Source organism: Panicum virgatum, chromosome 1K (assembly GCF_016808335.1).
Source record: "Panicum virgatum strain AP13 chromosome 1K, P.virgatum_v5, whole genome shotgun sequence".
Taxonomy (NCBI): domain Eukaryota; kingdom Viridiplantae; phylum Streptophyta; class Magnoliopsida; order Poales; family Poaceae; genus Panicum; species Panicum virgatum.
The window spans coordinates 43,235,612-43,253,329 of record NC_053136.1 but is presented as its reverse complement, the minus strand read 5'-3'; the positions used below and the strand labels follow the sequence as shown (position 1 = coordinate 43,253,329).

Here is a 17,718-nt window from a genome sequence, read left to right as displayed (position 1 = left end):
ACCCTCTCTATTAATAAAGCATCTTGGATCCATAATTTCTCTCTTAGTATTAATAAAGTGGGCTTATAGCACTTGAAGAAGTGATAGTACACTCTCTCCCCTCATCTTCTCTTTCTTCAATGTAACCAAAATAATGAGTTATATTTCTATAAGCTAGCTGAGATGATCCTGTTGGAGGAGGCCTTATTCAAATAATGCGCGGGTGAATCAACCTCTAGATTTGATAACAGCCAATTAGTTTAGACTAAATTAATTTAAGAAATAGTTGCTTTCATAGCTCAGTTGGTTAGAGCACCCGTTTAGTAAGCGGGAGGTCTTGAGTTCAACTCTCAATAAAAGCATCTTCTTAGTAGTTTTCTTTTTTTTAAAAAAACACTACTATGATGAATCCATACAATGACACAACCACTTCTCTTTTTTCTTTGCAAAATAAATGACAAAAGAATCACTTGAGATGAAAATAATGCAACCATTTTTGTGAGAGTGGTAGATTAAGTTTTCTCGCTTGGATAATGGGGCACGGGAAAAGATCAATTGAGATATGGTCATGACAATTATTATTCAACCATTTTGGCGTGGAAAATGAGTTGTGACTTGGAAAATTACTACACTACATAGTATAAGGTGATGATGATTGGATTATGAAATAAGAGGGTTTCGAAGAAAAAAAGAGAGGATACGAGTCTATTTCCCACCATTTGTTCCTTGGTGGAGGGGGTGGGCTATGGTGGGATTTATATGAGTAGAATTATAAGATCCTGCAGTAAGTTATACGTACGTATGGTTCTTATTTTTCTTTCTATAAAGAACAAATCCATATCCGTTTACATATTCCCCGCATCATATGCTTTTTTCTATACCCATTGTGTATCCCAACGAAACGACGCATAAGAATTTAGAGCATGTCACACTACGACACTATGATCATTTTAGTCAATTACAATTTAATTTTAAACCCAAAGTTTTTTTTGTAACCCATATAACCATATCGATAGAACAACTTTTTTTTTGAGCAGTATCGATAGAACAACTTGTGAATGAAATAGATAATCATTCTCATAACCCACCATTATTTCCCTTTCCTCATGCCACGCAACTCTTTTTCTTTCGGCCGCTGGCCCGCTGCGTTGGGTTCAAAACGTACGAGGCCGAAGTTGACTGGATGGGCCGAGCTTACAAACGAGGTTGGACCACGGCCTCGACACCCAGCAGCCTCCCCTCCGCCTGGCCTTCCGTCCGTCCCCGTCGGCCTCGCCTTCGCCGTAGAACCCTAGGTGTCCCCCCGCCTCTCGTCCCTTTCCTGCGCGATCCGCCATTGCCCGCCCGATGCAGGCGTCCGCGCGCCTCTCGTCCTCCGCCGCCTCCAAGAAGGGTGAGTGGTTTGCGCCCCTCATATTCAATCGAAGCTCTGAGGTTTTAGCCGCTGGAAACTGATAAGTTCGGTCTGATTTCCCCCCTTTTTTCCAGTCATAGCGGGTATCTCTAGCGCGATCACACGGTGGTGCTACCGGACCTCCCGGGGGAAGGCGCATGCGGCGCCGCTGTCTGCGCAGGAGCCGCCACCGAAGGGGCGGAAAAGGATTAGCAAGCAGGAGAGGAAGTCCAGGATAGTGGAATTTGTTGACAAGTATGTGACTTTTTCTCACCCTCGTTTCTGGTTTTAGCCTTTCTTTTAGTCCAAAAAGTAGAAAGTGTGTAGCTCTCGGCTCATTAGCATATCTGATTTCAACTTGTTTTAAATTTAAGCTGGCCAATGGACACTTTGGCTATTTGTGCATTAAGGAGCATTTCCATATTGTTTCATTAGTTGGAACTTGAAATTTGGATATGAATTTGGGTAACATAGCAGAGCTCATGTGGAATTGTAGGAGTGTGATAAAAGGGTAGCAATTATGTGTAGAGTTACTAAGTAGCTTCTGTTTTGTTCTGGTTCAGTTATGCCTCAGAACTCTTAAACCGCGCGTTTCTATGTGGTCTGTTTAGTGCAGGTTTATGGCTTCAAATGATGGGAAGTTTCCTAGTATAATAAATGTCTGTCAGCAAGTTGGAGGCTCCCACTACACGGTGCGTGAGGTACTTCAAGAATTGAAGTATAATTACACAAAATTACCACTGGGTAATGCTAAGGAAGCTCCACTTCAAGGAACAGTTGAAGTTGCGGAGCACGCCAGGCCTAAGGATGAAGCTTTGGTGGCTCAACTTAAAGGAACACCTGAATTTTCTGAGCACTCAAGACCTAAGGATGACTGTGTAAAGAATCCATACAATCGTGACAGCACCAAAAGTGGTCAGGAGATTCAAGATGTAGATGTTCTGATATCCCCAAAAGATGCTGCTACAAGCACTGGAATTGTGGAAAAGGTTCGCCCTTCTTTGTTGTATTTATCCTCAAAACATTCTGTTTGCAGTCTCATTTGGCATTTGTTAAACATTCTATTGGACAATTGAATTCATGGTTCAATGTGCATATGTCTAGTTGTGTTCCCCTGTCTCCAATAGCTTTATGTTTTAAATGGTAATGTTATGTTGCTATGCAGACTGAAACTTTGGAATCTGTGGGCTCTTCTCATCACAATGTAGAAACAGAAGCTGGTAAGCATGATTTGAACACTTCAGAAACGTTTAAGACTGCAGATGGCCCAACTTTATCTGATCAAACAGAAAGTGAGAGCATGAAGGTCATAAAGGTATGAAGTTGAAATATCCTCTGGAGATCATGAATTTGTGTTTAACAAAGATTTTGTAGACATTTCTCTCAAAATCATCATACATGCGCAGAACAAATCTTCCATATATTTGGGAGTGGAGGCTAAACCAGACCTTGGAAACCAGCAAAGGGAAACAGAAGCTAAAAAATTAGCTCCGGAGAATACAGAAAAAATCCTGAAGGCAAGTGAATCAAGTGTGTCAGATCAAAGTGGAAGTGACAATGTGCTCAAGGCAAACATACATGACAGGTATTACCCTATTAGCTTACTACAAGCGATCATCTTTTCTTCAATGCCATTAGAACCAACACATCAACAAGACAAGTAATTTGCCAAGCATTAGTAGGATAGGACATGCCATGCCTGTGTAGTTTAGTTCTTTTCGTATGATCAACTACTTGGACTTGGCAAGAGCCAAGAGGACTATTTCAGTCATTTAATGCATTCAAATAGCTAATTCAGATGATGGAAGATGAATCTTTCCTTGGATAGCTAATTCAGCCTATGGAAGATGAATCTTCCGTTGGACTCAGGTAAAAAGTTGTTAACGACCTGGTGATTGTATATTTCCTGGATTCCATGGATTTATATCAATGACTGGTTCCACCAATTTATCCAAGTCATTGCGGATTCACATCAATTCTGATATTGAGAGAGGAGTTTATTTATGGATCATCAAGAACCTTGCGAGTCAGTAGTTTGTCCCAGAAAGGCTGAACCAGTTGGTTTCTGATTGACTTGACCCAGACTTCCGGTTTTTGGATGGGTCAGGGGCACTTCACTGCCTGAACATCATGGTGGGTGACTAGCTAGTGACCAGGAACTAGGTTTGGGATAACTTTAAAACAAACACACAGCTAATATTATTTTGTTGAGCCGCTCGAGTCTCTAGGCTAGTTAAACACATCCTGGCCAGTTCATAGTTAGGAAAGGGTATATTTAATTTCTTATTCTCAGTTTCACAGAGATCATGGAACTTCATATATTTCGTACTGTTCGATGCATAACAGGGAAGCTTTGCGGAGTAGCCTCAGTTTGTTTGATACAACCTGTCGCTTTTTATATTTTGATGTTGGGGATGGCATAGTAACTTTTTTTGTATTTTCTTTTTTTGGTGTTATGCAGGGAACACAAACCAAAGCATGAGCCTGAGGAATCCACAAGCACAGGTCTTTTTGGCAGTTTGAAATCCTTTGCTTATGGCCTCAGGAACTTCTGGAAAAAGCTGTAAATCTGTCATCGTTTCAGCTGCAATCTAACATGCATGGAGCTCCCCTCTTGGCTTCATCGATTTCTAAGCCTGGACCAAATTGTAAAATTTCTGAAGGCTACAGAATTAATAACCGTAACCCCCTGGTTTCGTGTTTGTGATACTGGAGTAATTTGTAAAGTTCTTTTTGTTATGGTACACGATAGTAGTCCCCGCTATGAGATGCTTTGATAAAGCTAGATAGGAGTGTTAGTACTGCACAGTTCACATGGTATCTAAATGCTGGTGATACTTGATGTTTGCCATGCCAATTGAACGCTTGCGTTTTTTCCTCCCTCCGAGCTCTTGTACCATCTTCAGGTACAGTAATTCTTTTCCTTGAATTTCATATTTGAAGTTAAACAATTCTTTTCCTTGAATTTCATATTTGAAGTAACACACGGAAACGTGAAGAACATTCTTTGGTCAACAGGTATCAATCTGATAAAAACATTTATGGCTTGTAAAACGAAGTTAGCGTTCACCTGAGCTGTTACAAAAAACACAAAGAACGTTTTATGGATAGCAGCGACATTGCAGCAGCTTTTTCAATAAATCCTGGTGCAAAACATAGCATAGTAACAATACAAAAAACCTAATATACAATCTACAGGTGGCATTAGAGATTCCTTCTGTGATTTGTTTCGAATGCAGAAATCTCACAGGAAAACGGTTCAGATCCCACAGGAATCTTGGAAATTTTACACATCCTAAACAGGACCTTCATGAGACTATTCTTCATCAGAACTCTCGTAAGCTAAGCCAAGCAAGCTTCCAGCAGCATTTTGGTTGGACTCCACCGTTAGCTCATCTGGCCTTGGCGCTGTGTGCTCAGCATTGACAGTCCCATGAGATGATCCCTTCTCACCCACAGGTGGTTCCAATCGATTCTGTACTGAAGATAACTTGCTGACAGAATCTTCTTCACATTGCTTCATATTATTGCTATCTGCTGGCTGTGAAGGGCTGCTAACTTTTGGCCGCTTTGGTTTGATCCCAACAATGTTCTTCAAGAGGTCCTGTTGCCTGTCCAAAAAGCAAGCACTCCATAATAAGAACAAAACGGTATTGTAGACGGAAGTAGAGGTTGTGTTGCAGGCAGTTTACCTTATATCACTTTTAGGTTTAGGTTCAACACGAAGGGCCACGGGCACAGCAGGTGTAGAATCAGCTAAGATTGCTGCTTTGTAATGTTAGAGTTAAGGAAAGCAAAGACAGAAAGGATCTTATGCATCATGTTATTTCTATTGCAGTGTTCCAATCAAAAGATGGCCGTGTTTGGTTTCCACGAAAAAAAATTCACGAAAAGGGAATCTTGCATGCATGAAGTATTAAATGAAGTCTATTTGCAAAACTTTTTCACAGATAGGTGCAACTTTGGGAGCTGAATCTAATGAGACTAATTAATCCATGATTAGGTGCAGTAATGCTACAGTAGCCATGCTCCAATCATCCTCTAATCGTAGGGTCAAAGACCTCATTAGCTGCAGTAACTGCTACAGTACTATGGTTTTGGAGGTGGTTTTGTAATTAGACTACATTTAGTACCTCTAATTAGTGGTCAAAGCTGCGAAATGTTTTCGCGATTTTTTTTTTTTTGCGCCCAACCAAACATGAGAGATATGTGAAAAGTTTCATGCTCATGTAGAAAATTAATTGAACGATATTGATCATATTATATTATATTCTTAAGTGCTAGCAGCAAAAGCGAAAATATGATATTCAATAAAGGATATCTTAAAGGCAGCAAATGCCCGCTTCTCGGTACGACGGAGAAGACGCTCTGCATCTTCCTCAGCTTCCATTTGCTCTTTCAGGTAAAGCAGATCATCGCTATCCAATGCTGAAGAATACAAAGGTACAGACAACAAGGTTAACAATGAGCTTACATGAGTTTTCCTATAAACGAAGCATGAAATACCTCCTCGTCCATGAAGATAGCCTCCTCTCTCACCAGCAACCTCTTGCATCTGTTGGTATCAACCGCCGAGTAGAGAGCCAAAATCCCTGTCAGGGCATGTTATAAGAACATTGTACTTTGATGCCTAATGGAAGTGCATAGTGATGGAATCAACATTTCAAGAAAAGGCAAGATATCCTCATGTACCCATGACCAACAAATGATTGAAATGTGATATTGTTATTACTAACATTACCATTGGTTTGAGCAGATAATGAATGCTGCTGACTCTAAGACCTCTAATTTTACCATTTTCACAATGGAGAAGCCAACCGAATTATATCTCAAGGATGCAGATGCAAAACAGAAGCATCTACAAATCACTCAGAAGTCACAAACAGCTCAAACACATAGAAGGTTGACTGAGACACAACAACGTTTTCTAGATATAAAAACTGAAGCCTATGCTTATTTCCAATTGTAGGTGTCAACAAGAGAACTACATTGGCAAGCTACAATTTGCTGTTACAATTCAAAATTGGTTTCTAACCTCATTTGATACAAGTTTGGCACAGTAAAAACAAGTCGAAATGTAGTGTAGTGTCCTCATGTCCTGCCTTATCTACTTCTCCACCAATCCATGTAAAAAACCAAGTCCACACCAAGAAACAAAAACAACAAAGACACGAAATTGGCATGTTCAGTTGTTCACCGTGAGACTTGCATAACTTACTTATCAGCAACCAACAGCAAGAAACGCCTGTGCTTCTAATTTCTAAAGCAAACCTGTCCGGAGAGTATCACACTATCACTAACAGAAATAGAAAACTAAACGCCTAACAAAAATGATGCCACACAGTTTAGCATGTCTACATTTAAGCCACAAAATCCTAAAATGAACATACAGATATATACAGCACAGCACAGCAAACGGTAATGCCGCTGCAGCGGTTGCAAGACGATTCGGTCTAACCTTTGCAACCATGCGCTGGAAGGTGATGTCCTCATCGTCGATCTTATCCTTCCCCTTCCCAAACTTCCTATCTGCACATGCACAGGGCCCAAAACCTCACTCAGGAATTCGATGCGAAAATCCGAAGGGGGAAAAAGAAGTAGGGGTGGGGGTAACTCGATGAATTGGTGGGAGCGAAAGGAGGCGCACACCTTTGGGGTCGCTAAGATTGGTGTACTCGCGGACCTCACGCCCCGACATGGCTGGTGTGGCGACGGGCGGGGGCGAAACCCTAACCCTGGCTCCGAGCGGAAGCTTCGACACTAGTCGCGCGGGCGCCTCCGGCTCTTCCCGTTTCGGCTGTCTGTGAGGATAGAGAAGAGGAACAAAGAAGTGGTCGGACCCGCGGCGTGGGGGCGCAGCGCAACTGCGACTCTAACGAGGACTGGGCCCCGGGCCCTGGGCCCGAGGCCCAAATTGGATCCAAATCCAATTAGCGTGACAGCCATTTGTAAATGCAACATGTAGCGTCGATGTGATGAAACAACAACGGCAGGAATCTGCTCGTTCAATAAAAGGTCCATTATCTCAAGGAGAAACATTTTCATCTGGTCTTCAGTTGATACAATACAATCCATCAGCGTAATCTATGATTGCAAGACAATGATTCCGACGTAATACAATATGTCATTATATTTGACGCGTGTGATATTTAGGCTACATCTGCCCCTATTTCTTCCGTGTATGATACAAGATAACTTGCTCTGGTTTCCCTGAAACTGACCAAATTCGAGAACTTCTGCAGAAAAACTGTGGCGAGTTCAGACTATTGGAATGTTACTTTGCTTAGCGTACCCCTCTTATTTCGAACGACCTCGTGTCTTCGATTTTGGTTCTCTGGACCATGCTGGAGGCAGAACTTTGAGGTTAGACTTCTCAGCTTCTTCATCATTTTCCTCTTCTTCTAGAATCTCCTTGATGAATGCCTCTTTGTTTTCTCCGATGCAGTTCTGTAAGGCAATGAAGGGGTCGACACAATCTGATCCCTGCAGAGCAAGAACAAGCAAGCTGTTTCTATTAAGGAGAAATCTGGCAGAAATGAACAGTTACAACAAGAAGTGGATAGCCATCCACAATTTGGATACGAGAGTAGGCCTAGTAATAAAATTATACAAGTTTTGTAGATGATGGAAGTAAAAATACAACAAGCTCCCCTTTTCCAGGAAAGTTAAATTAATATCATTGGTCGAGAAATCTTTCACATAAGAGAATCAGCTTCAAAAGATTTTTTTCTAATGTAGCACCAATCAACAGTAACTAGGATATCAGAACTTAAACTACAAATTCTTTTGACAAGTATAGACAACAAGCAGCTTACTAAAAACGCAGAATTACTTTTTTTTTAAAGCTAAAACGCAGAACTACTAGGATTTCATCTAAGACTTTCACCCTGTGTAAGTCAGAAAGGTTTCTGAAATTTACTAAATTCAACCTTCTCTTCTTTGGTACTCTTGAGATAGCATGAAAATGCATCAATAAATTGGCTTCCACAAGGACCTCTTTTCAAGTCATCTAAACATGGACACTCCAGAGCTTTCTCCACTGTGACATCAATTGACTGCAAAGGCAAATGAAACAATTTCAAATACAGTTTTGTCTCCATATATTTTCTAAAGATGGCCACAAGCACATCTACCTAAATTCAAGATAAGAGTTCTTACCTCCTCATTGCTTTCTCCATCAAAAGCCAAAGCTTCTGCATTTAAAATATGAATTAGTTTAATGCTATTGCACACTCCAAATGTCCAAGCCAAGTAAGATATTCTATGCAGGTTCACAATTATGAGGGGATAACCTTGGCTGATACATTGTCTGGGATAATGTTATTCCTTTATCTAAAAAGAATATGAACGGATTTAGCAGTTTTTCATTACCCTAACTCGGATTTTGTTCATGAGTCCTGAACTCAAAATAAACTCAATCTACTGAGCACAATACTGACTGTTCTTCAGTGAATCTACCTGTGGAACTCACTGAAAATTGTCTCATGTTACAACATATAAAACAACTATGCTGAATAATCCATCTATTTGTTTTATTGGTTTAGTAATAATGTGTAAATCCTGTTTTCAACTAGCACATAAAATTAACGGATAGTATGTCGCAGCTCATCCATAGAGCAAAACAACTCACATAAGAATAATTAAGTATGAGCAGGGGTCAGTTAAATTAAGTGTTGATGCATTCATATAATTAGGCGTTCATGTGATTAGGATAGTTAGATGCCACGAATAAGTGTAAAGCTACATGTATCATGTATTCAAGCTTGATGACCCATAATGTGAATTTCTTAACAAAACATCAGCAAACAATTATGCAGCAACGGATCGAAAAGCCGTGAGAGTTTTAGAAGGAGCTACCTAGGCAGCTCGGACAAATCTCATGTCATAAGGCACAGTTGCATAGCCTTGTGGCCAAGGATTGCATTTTGGGATGGCTCAATGCAGTGCTACAATACCGTGATACCCATACCGCATTAAATTACATCAAACTGGAGTTATGAATGGTGAATCTACGAGAGACGCAAATCCACCGGGCATCAGATTGTTTGCATAGGAAGCAAGTAAAAATAGTCGGGAGCGAAAAGGATAAGAAAGTGGGGGATCACAGGAGGTAGCAAGAGAAACAGAATCACCTGCGGCCAATGCCTCAATGCCGGGGGAGGGCGGCGGGCGAGATGGGGTTGGCCCGGCTGCCGCCGCCGGTGGCCCTTGCCCGGTGGCAGCACGGCTGCCATCTCGGTCCATGCGGCAGGACAGGCGGCGAGGAGGCTGTAGCGGTTGCAAGTTTGGGGTTCGTTTGGGGGAGGCGGCGAAGGTGAACAGAACGGAGTGGCCGGCGCTGGGAGACGGGGGAGTCTTTGGAGCGACTAGCAAAGCGTGTGGGGCGTGGAGAACTTGACGAGTTGGAGACTTTGCGGGCGGCGGGTCGTGTGGGCTGGAAGAAAGTTTGACCTCGTTTCACGGCCTACAAAAAGTTCAGTTTTTTTTTATCTATTAAAGTCCACGCGTCGGCCCATATAACGCGATGGGCTGCCTAATTCAGTTCGTCTTATTTGTTTCTCTTTTTTTCCGTTATTATAGCTGTATAAAACTATTTTCATCTTAAAAAGCTATATAACTATTTATTTTTCTTATGTTCTTGTTTTCTTTAGTATTTTTTTCATTTAATTTTTTTAGGTAGCGAATTTTACGCTAAACTATTTTACTTACTCCTTCGGTTTTATTATTTTTACCTTTTATTTCCTTTTGTATTTGTTCACTCACACTACCCAGAGCAACAAGTTTTTCCCAGCTACAGACTGACCCTACCTAGCCTAGCTCAAGGGTCTGGAGACTTGGCAGGAGGATGAAAAAAAAACTCTACCCGGGGAGGAAACGGCCCCACCGTTTTTTCATTAAGAGGAAGTCACACCGGCTTATCCGAGTAGAGAAAACTCCCGAATCCTGGCCCATGCCCAAGAGGGCCAAGCCTCGCGGCGAGCACAGCGAGAGTTTTTTTTACCCCAACAGCCGGAAATTCACTTCTGATGAGAATCGAACTCAGGACCTGTTGGGGTGCGACGCTACCGGACCGGGCTAGCCAACTGGCCGCCCGGCCTTTCGCTCGGCAGGAGGATGAAGTGGTTGAGAGTTGTGAATTGTATTTGTCCTTGACTAGACATTAAGTATTTGTAATCAGAGTTTGTTGTCTCATCTAACTTTTTTTATGGATCTGATCAATAACCAAATCCAATAGAAAGTGTCATGCACTCATTAACTTTAGCAACTTTAAGCATCAAAATAAGCTGGTACTAAATACAACATTTTTTTCCTTCCTTCCATTTCGAGCTATACACGGTCACAAAATTCCCCTTGGCTCCTTTGATCATACAGGTGGGTTGGTGCTGTTATGGATATGCTTGGTGTGGACACCACTTTTCCAAAATTACCGTTTTCGCTAGCAGGTTTTGAATAAAATCTCATCTTGTTTGGACCCATGAGGCACATCCCCTTCCCCTCCCGTGCACACACACTCACAGACACCACACACATATGTTATCAAACGGCGAACCTCGTTTCTTCTTGCCCAAAATATGAAAAAAAAATCAAGCAGCGTAACACATGTTATCAGTTGCGACAACTAAGCTAGAAAGACGGAGCTGAGTGGAAACCAAATTTTTTGAGGGCACAATCCAAACTGTCCGTGAAGCTGGTCAATGAATTCGGTTGTGTTTTGTTCTTTTCGCTTTATACGCATATTTCTTTTGACTGTTCCATCAACACGCTCGTGTTAACAAATATGAAATATGTTGTAACTAATGCGTAATGGCTACTCCCTCTATCCCCCAAAATAAGTCATTCTAAGAATTTTAGAATAAATTAACAAGAAGGTAAAATGATCATGTTTGCCCCTATTATTATCCATATTTGACACTAATTGATTCTTGCAGGCACATGCACTTTCTAAAAGGGTAGGATGATTTGTTTTTTGGACAAATTTTGAATCCTAGAGTGACTTGTTTTTGGGACGGAGGGAGTATATCTCTGCTACTCTTTCCGTTTCAAATTATAGGTCGTTTTGGTAATTCTAAATACATAATTTTTATCATGTACTATGTAGACATTGTGTTTATCTAGATGTATAACAAAATTTACGAATTTAAATTTGTCAAAATAATCTACAATTTTGAACGGAGAGAGTATTTGACAGCGGGATTTTCTATAACACAACAGCAACACGACTTTTAGAGGCTTTAACTTTGTCTGTGGAAAGGCGTCCTCAATCCTCATCCATCAGGATTGCAGAAAGACCAGCGTAACTTGCACGGTGGTCGGTGGAAGCATCAGAAAAAGCCAGGATCCGACTGGCCGGCGGATCCATCGAGGGGCGGAGCTAGATTGATGCATGGGTATGCACGGGAATACCCAACAATTTTTGTAAAGAATCGAGTATATGTAGAGTATATGCATATTTGTAGCTTATGTAAGGCAAATTCAGCCACTTTTAGCTCCCTGTCTCAGCCCAAAATCGCAGCAAACTAACCAACAAGCAAACAGACTGTTCTCCTATCGTCTTTCATGCACACCGCAGCCTGGGGAGTCCGGGACTCGTCTTCTTGTGGCAAGGTTGACAACAAACTAGTATTCTGGTGACGGCGTGCGCATGCTACAACAGAGTTGCCTGTCAGCATGCACATGGCATTGCACAAGCTGTAGAGCCCAGGCCGGCAAGCCTGCAAGAGAGCTGGTGGCTTGACCAGCAATGCTAGGACCATACACGGGAACCCAGCGTAAAAAGAAAACGGAACTCCAGTTTTCTTAAGATATTTTGTAGTTTCTTTCTATTTAATGGAATTTCTTTAGTTTGAATCTCTAATAATTTTTTAAATCTAACACTTATTTTTGGCTTGGGAATACCCAACTGCCAAATTCTGGCTCCGCCATTCCATCCAAGCGTCGACCGCACCTGCCGGCGGTTCCGCTCCCGTGCAGAGCCAAGCCGAGGGCGGCGAAGCCCGCGCTCGATTCGAAGCCGCAAGCACGCGGAGTGCACTGTGCCGTTACGGCGCGGCGGTGCCGGGAACGCCGAGTTGCCTCTTCCGCTTGCCAGAGCAAACGAAGGCACGGACGCGAGGCTTCCAGTCCAAGCAAGCAAGGGGGGAGGCCGGGAGAGCCGACAGCAGCGGCCGGCATGGGGATCGTGGAGGCGTGGGTGCGGGAGAAGCCCATCCGCACCTTCCTCGCCCGCCTCGCCCAGCGCCGGGGGGCGGCGGCGGCCGCCTTCCTCGCCTCCGCCACCGCCACCGCGGCCATCGACGGCGAGGGGGGCGGCGAGGAGAGCATCCCGCCGCTCTCCTCCATCGCCAACTCCGTCGTCTCCCGCTGCTCGAGGTACGCGTCTCCGCTCGTCGCGAGTCTACTCCGCTACGGGCTGGGGATAGAAGTTTGATCTGAGCTGCCCACCGATTGATTACTTAAGGCTACGAACGGACGATTGTTGTGATCCTGATTGGGGTAGTTACCACAACCCCGCAGAATCGCACTAGAACTACGCCCAAATGCAGGAGGTTGCTTTTGTCCCCAAACTTGAATTGGCACTTGAACTACATAGAACGCTTGTGGACATTTTGATCGTCCGAGCATTTAATTTGATATGTTGCTCCTCTGGCAAGGTTTATTTCTTCTGGTGAATTAGTGAAAGGAATGGAGCACACAACATAGATACACCAGTCATTTTGAATTAGTCCTTACAGCAATCTAATAAGAGTGACAGTATCTATTGCTGCACATGTGTATTTCACGCTTCAATTTCAATACTTTTGCCAGAGTTCACACTTAATTTCTACATGGCGTATCTTACTAAGTTTGGGCATATTGTGAATGGGGGTAGCAAGCGACACAAAGTAGCCACAATTAGATCAACTAAAAGTAAATCCATCTTTTAACAAACGAAATTATATGCTATGACAGAGGTCGTAATTAACACTAATATTTAAAACAGCGTGTGATCCTATATCTCCTCAAGCTCACATTTAACCATAATGTTGTTGTTGACAAGCTCTTGTTTCCAAATCCTGTCAAACTACTCAGTTATGAAGTGAAGTGCTTAGTTTCCTAACTTAAAAAATTTCAGGATTCTTGCTCTTTCAACTGAAAGCTTACAGCAAAGCTTTGAGACTGATTTCCCACATAATTGTAACAAGCCCAATACATATGCAAGAGAGCTTTTAGAGTATTGCTGCCACAAAGCTCTTCATGAGGTTACTACACGTCCAGACTATTTGGCTGATAAGAATCTTCGCCGCTTGATGTTTGATATGATGCTTGCATGGGAAACCCCAGGCTCTGAGGATGCATCAGTAGAAAATGTGAGAAATCTTCAAGGCTCCATTCTTTTGTTAGCAACCATTTTTCGATTCCTTCTCCATCATATGGATACCTTTGGAAGCAAAATAAATAAACAAATTCGTGATTATGTATTTGTTTCCCTTAGATAGCTTTCACAGTGTTTTCTTCATCATATGGATACCTTTCAAAGCAAATTAAATAAACAAATTAGTGATTATGTCTTTGTTTTCCTTAGATGGCTTTCACAGTGTTCTAATTTACTTGATAAATTTTGCTATTCTCTCTTACTTTTGTGATGGTCAGGGTTCTATTGTGCGTGATTCCCTTGAGATTGAAGATGTGGACGAGGGGTCAATTTTTTATGCAAATTCCACAAGATTGGCTGTTCAAGTTAGTTCTTTTTTGAATCTGCATCTCTCTCTTTTTTCTATATTCACAAATATTTGTTCTGTGGCAATACAAATGATAATCTACTGGTATTATTTATTAGGTTGATGACAAGAAGACAGTCGGGCTAAATGCTTTTGCACAAATAGCACCTTCATGCCCAATAATAGCTGACTTGGTTACTGTCCACAATCTGTTTGATGCACTTACAAGTTCATCTGGAGGCCGATTGCACTTTCTTGTTTATGACAAGTATCTCAGGAGTTTAGACAGGTAATGAATAAACTTCTTAGATTGTTGAAATTTCAAGATGTCTTACTTAGTTACTTGTCTTTGGTTAATGCATGTATTGTGTTTATGTATATGCATCTGAAATCCTCACGATTGAAATGATTATTCCAGGTAGAAAACATACATAGTTAACCCTCTCTATGCCTGAAGTTGCGAAAGAACATTTCATTGTTTTTTTTTGAGGGAAACACAGCAAGGGAGGCCCTGCTGAAACTTTATTATAAATAAAACGAAAGTAAAGGAAAACTTACAGATTAGCTATAGAGCTGTGAGAGATCTAAAGAGAAGAACAGAAAGAGAAAGCAGACTGCAAACTAAAGGGCGTACTCAGTGCCGTAGGCTTCCCGCACTGTGCGGGGTCTGGGGAAGGGTTGTCTTTAAGCCCCAAGCCTTACCCACACAAATGTGCAGACTGCAAACTATACAAGTAAAAAAAAAACTAATTTCTTGAGTTGACCCATTCTAAGAAAGGTGTCTAGAGAGTTTGACTGAATCTATGAGCCTGCAAAAAACATTTCTTGAGAGATCTCGAATTCAGAATATTTATTTGATAGAGCAAAAGAGGAGATTTAGGGGCTGTGGATCTTTAATAGTGCATGATGCTATGATTGATCCAATATGAGGTACTAAGATCATTATCACTGTTATTTGTAGGGAACTGAGGTCCGTGAAAGGTATCATGCAATCTCCACTTGCTTCGAGTTTTCATCTTGATGCTGGAGAGTGTATATTAGCTATTGATGGAGACAAGCCTATTCATCCTGTACTGCAACATATCGGGATATCAGCATGGCCAGGTAAATTATTTGCCATACAATTTCTCAATTGACAGGCACACTTCACTTTGGAAAGCCATTAATATTTTCATTCTTTTTTGGCAGGAAGATTGGTCCTCACAACACATGCTCTTTATTTTCAGAGTATCAGAGTGGGTTATGGTGATAATATTGTTAAATATGACTTAGCTACAGATTCAAATCAAGTAATAAAGCGTGATTTGACTGGACCACTGGGTGTACGCCTCTTTGATAAAGCTGTGATGTACAAATCAAACATTTTGTAAGTATTAAAAGGGGCGAAGCATTCTCCAATACCCATTTTCTTGGGCTGTGCAGTTATCATTTGGTGGGTTGCCTTCAAAACTAACGACACCTTATTTTACAGGACAGAACCAATTTATTTTGATTTCCCTGAATTAGGAGGTCCTTCACGAAGAGACTATTGGTTAGCAATCACCCGTGAAGTATTGCAGGTGAACAGATTTATCAGGAAGTTCAATCTTGGAGATGTTCAGAGAGCAGAAGCACTCTCAAAAGCTATCCTGGGCATCTTGAGATACTCTGCTGTCAAAGAAGCTTTTCATATTGCTCCTTCCCACTTCAAGACAACACTTACTTTTAGCTTGGCAGAAAAGCTTCCAAAAGGAGACATGGTCTTAGAAGCGCTGTATAATAACTACTTCCAACTCTTGGACTCTTCACTGAGCCATTTGGCAACTGATTCTGCAGTTGATAAAATGTCAGATAACCATTCTGTACCATTTTCCTTGTATGCTCTCTCTAGAATGGGGTTTCTTCTGCTGAAGAGAAAAGATGAAACTGAAAAGGAAATAAGCTTTTGTGCTGTTTGCTTTGGTGTAACAAAATCTCTAGAGCTTGCACTGAAAGAGTCGATTTGTTACTCTGAGAGAATAGAGTCAGCACGTGCTACAATAGACCAAGTAAAGGTGGAAGGCATTGATGCAAATCTTGCTCTCATGCAGGTGTGTATTATAAATTAGTTTAAATTTCTACCTGGCTCGGTCATCTTAATACTTGCCTTTCTGGCACATGCAATGGGAAGGAAGTAAGCTTCTTTGCTGCCGAGGCTTCAATCATAAAATATGTTGATTTGGAGGAAATACGTTTATACTTCATCTTAGTTCTTTGATGGAATTCCTTGCCTTTTCACATTGCCAAGCCTGTTTGTCAAACGATGATTTGCATTCTGACAGATCACATTACATTGCAGGAATTACTCTTCCCTTTCATTCAAGTAGGCAAGATTGTTTACTCTCTCAATCAGTGGGAAGATCCTTTGAAATCACTTCTTTTCTTAGCTTTTATGTTGTATGTTATTCAAAGGTAATTTCATTGTGGTCTTCAGATCTTATCAAGTATGCTTATACACATTAATTTAACTTTTCACTTTTGGTTTCACAGGGGTCTTGTCAGTTACGTTGTACCCTTTGTTTTCATGACTTTTGCTGCTGTCATGCTTTGGCATAAGTATATTGGAGACAGAAAACTGTTGGAAGCGCTTGAAGTAAAACCTCCTCCTAGTAAAAATGCTGTTGAGCAAATCTTGACATTGCAGGAGGCTATATCCAAGTTAGAAGATTCTCTACAGGCTGTAAATATTGCTCTTCTGAAGTTCAGAGCTGTCTTGTTTGCCTCTGTTCCAAAGGTTTGTCGTTGGATGTTTGCTGTTTGACATATTTTGCTTCCCATATCTTGGTAGGAACCCTCAGTAGTCAGTCCATTTTGGCACACAGGCTAGCAAGCTCCTTGCACATCAATATATATACCTATCGTAAACAATCTCTTGACATGCCTAGCCCAATATTTGTTTTACAAGCTCAGACAACTTGGTGATGAATCATTGTTTAGAACTTTTCAAATCTTTGGTTCTGAAGCTCTAGCCCGACCTGAATTGCCATTGCAACATTACATATGATTTATTGCGCAGAACAAGTAGTCTTCTGCACAAGAGATTTCCGTCTCGGCAAATGCTAATGTCTATTTTTTTCCCATGCAGGCAACTGAAGTGGTTGCCGCGGTACTTACTGCCGCAGCTATATTTCTTGTCGTCGTACCTTCCAGACATCTGATACTTATGGTAGCCCTGGAGTTGTACACGAGGGAGATGCCACTAAGGAAACAGAACACCGAGAAGTTCTGCAGGCGAGTTAGAGAGTGGTGGGCTCGGATTCCAGCTGCACCTGTGCAGATGATCAGACCTAATGAAACGAAGAAAAAGAGGTGACCACGGGCTCTCTAATGGTTAAAGGAGTCCTCAAAATTCCCATTTCAATCTGACGCCCAGATTTTAATCCTGATTGCTCGGAATCATCATTGTAGTCAAACTGCTACCGATTAACCCAGATACAACCAACGTGTACAGAGGCATTGCCATGGACGTACAATTGTAAAAAGTATGTTCGGATCCCCCCCATGATTGTAAGATATTCTGTGATAAGGTTCTCGAGGTCTGATTAATTGGTTAACCTCCATCGAACAATTTGGACTGCGGTGATCATATATTCATATTACCGTGTTCAGCACTTCTGCCCTGTTGGAAAG

The 17,718-nt window shown here is 41.6% G+C and overlaps 4 protein-coding genes and 1 non-coding gene across 6 annotated transcripts; 3 read left to right on the top strand and 2 right to left on the bottom strand.

Annotated features, from left to right (window-relative positions):
• Window positions 1-267: 267 nt before the first annotated feature.
• On the top strand, window positions 268-341 carry TRNAT-AGU. The gene has a single exon. It is a non-coding gene; the product is annotated as a tRNA-Thr (tRNA).
• Window positions 342-1,164: 823 nt separating this feature from the next.
• Window positions 1,165-4,250, top strand: LOC120710181. Its single transcript, XM_039995839.1, has 6 exons — window positions 1,165-1,372; window positions 1,468-1,627; window positions 1,989-2,361; window positions 2,538-2,687; window positions 2,779-2,957; window positions 3,834-4,250. Exons 1-6 carry the CDS (start codon window positions 1,327-1,329, stop codon window positions 3,937-3,939), a joined length of 1,014 nt encoding a protein of 337 aa, XP_039851773.1. The 5' UTR covers window positions 1,165-1,326; the 3' UTR covers window positions 3,940-4,250.
• Window positions 4,251-4,448: 198 nt separating this feature from the next.
• On the bottom strand, window positions 4,449-7,221 carry LOC120710192. Of its 2 annotated transcripts, none has more exons than XM_039995848.1 (6): window positions 7,022-7,221; window positions 6,831-6,901; window positions 5,879-5,927; window positions 5,694-5,800; window positions 5,065-5,144; window positions 4,449-4,983 (listed from the first exon to the last, which is right to left on the bottom strand). In XM_039995848.1, exons 1-6 carry the CDS (start codon window positions 7,068-7,070, stop codon window positions 4,689-4,691), a joined length of 651 nt encoding a protein of 216 aa, XP_039851782.1. In that variant the 5' UTR covers window positions 7,071-7,221; the 3' UTR covers window positions 4,449-4,688. The 2 variants fall into 2 exon arrangements, with proteins under 2 accessions (XP_039851782.1, XP_039851789.1); XM_039995855.1 differs by having other exon boundaries at window positions 5,879-5,964; window positions 7,022-7,188.
• Window positions 7,222-7,370: 149 nt separating this feature from the next.
• LOC120710171 (mitochondrial intermembrane space import and assembly protein 40 homolog) lies at window positions 7,371-9,744 on the bottom strand. The gene is made up of 4 exons (XM_039995830.1): window positions 9,505-9,744; window positions 8,531-8,565; window positions 8,302-8,427; window positions 7,371-7,855 (listed from the first exon to the last, which is right to left on the bottom strand). Exons 1-4 carry the CDS (start codon window positions 9,614-9,616, stop codon window positions 7,670-7,672), a joined length of 459 nt encoding a protein of 152 aa, XP_039851764.1. The 5' UTR covers window positions 9,617-9,744; the 3' UTR covers window positions 7,371-7,669.
• Window positions 9,745-12,056: 2,312 nt separating this feature from the next.
• On the top strand, window positions 12,057-17,699 carry LOC120710103. Its single transcript, XM_039995767.1, has 10 exons — window positions 12,057-12,742; window positions 13,485-13,719; window positions 14,003-14,089; window positions 14,190-14,359; window positions 15,032-15,174; window positions 15,259-15,436; window positions 15,542-16,139; window positions 16,388-16,500; window positions 16,579-16,822; window positions 17,174-17,699. Exons 1-10 carry the CDS (start codon window positions 12,543-12,545, stop codon window positions 17,399-17,401), a joined length of 2,196 nt encoding a protein of 731 aa, XP_039851701.1. The 5' UTR covers window positions 12,057-12,542; the 3' UTR covers window positions 17,402-17,699.
• Window positions 17,700-17,718: the final 19 nt, after the last annotated feature.

Bases quoted from the DNA above. Each gene is read 5' to 3' on its own strand.
- LOC120710192 (XM_039995848.1), bottom strand. From the start codon at position 7,070: ATGTCGGGGCGTGAGGTCCGCGAGTACACCAATCTTAGCGACCCCAAA. The intron at 6,902-7,021 runs GTGTGCGCCTCC...GTGCATGTGCAG, and splicing joins CAATCTTAGCGACCCCAAAG to ATAGGAAGTTTGGGAAGGGG. The intron at 5,801-5,878 runs GTATTTCATGCT...TGTATTCTTCAG, and splicing joins CTATCTTCATGGACGAGGAG to CATTGGATAGCGATGATCTG.
- LOC120710103 (XM_039995767.1), top strand. From the start codon at position 12,543: ATGGGGATCGTGGAGGCGTGGGTGCGGGAGAAGCCCATCCGCACCTTC. The intron at 12,743-13,484 runs GTACGCGTCTCC...AAAAAATTTCAG, and splicing joins GTCGTCTCCCGCTGCTCGAG to GATTCTTGCTCTTTCAACTG. The intron at 16,501-16,578 runs GTAATTTCATTG...TTGGTTTCACAG, and splicing joins ATGTTGTATGTTATTCAAAG to GGGTCTTGTCAGTTACGTTG.
- LOC120710171 (XM_039995830.1), bottom strand. From the start codon at position 9,616: ATGGACCGAGATGGCAGCCGTGCTGCCACCGGGCAAGGGCCACCGGCG. The intron at 8,566-9,504 runs GTGATTCTGTTT...TTTTAAATGCAG, and splicing joins CATTGAGGCATTGGCCGCAG to AAGCTTTGGCTTTTGATGGA. The intron at 8,428-8,530 runs GTAAGAACTCTT...TTGCCTTTGCAG, and splicing joins ATGGAGAAAGCAATGAGGAG to TCAATTGATGTCACAGTGGA.
- LOC120710181 (XM_039995839.1), top strand. From the start codon at position 1,327: ATGCAGGCGTCCGCGCGCCTCTCGTCCTCCGCCGCCTCCAAGAAGG. The intron at 1,628-1,988 runs GTATGTGACTTT...TGTTTAGTGCAG, and splicing joins ATAGTGGAATTTGTTGACAA to GTTTATGGCTTCAAATGATG. The intron at 2,958-3,833 runs GTATTACCCTAT...GGTGTTATGCAG, and splicing joins AAGGCAAACATACATGACAG to GGAACACAAACCAAAGCATG.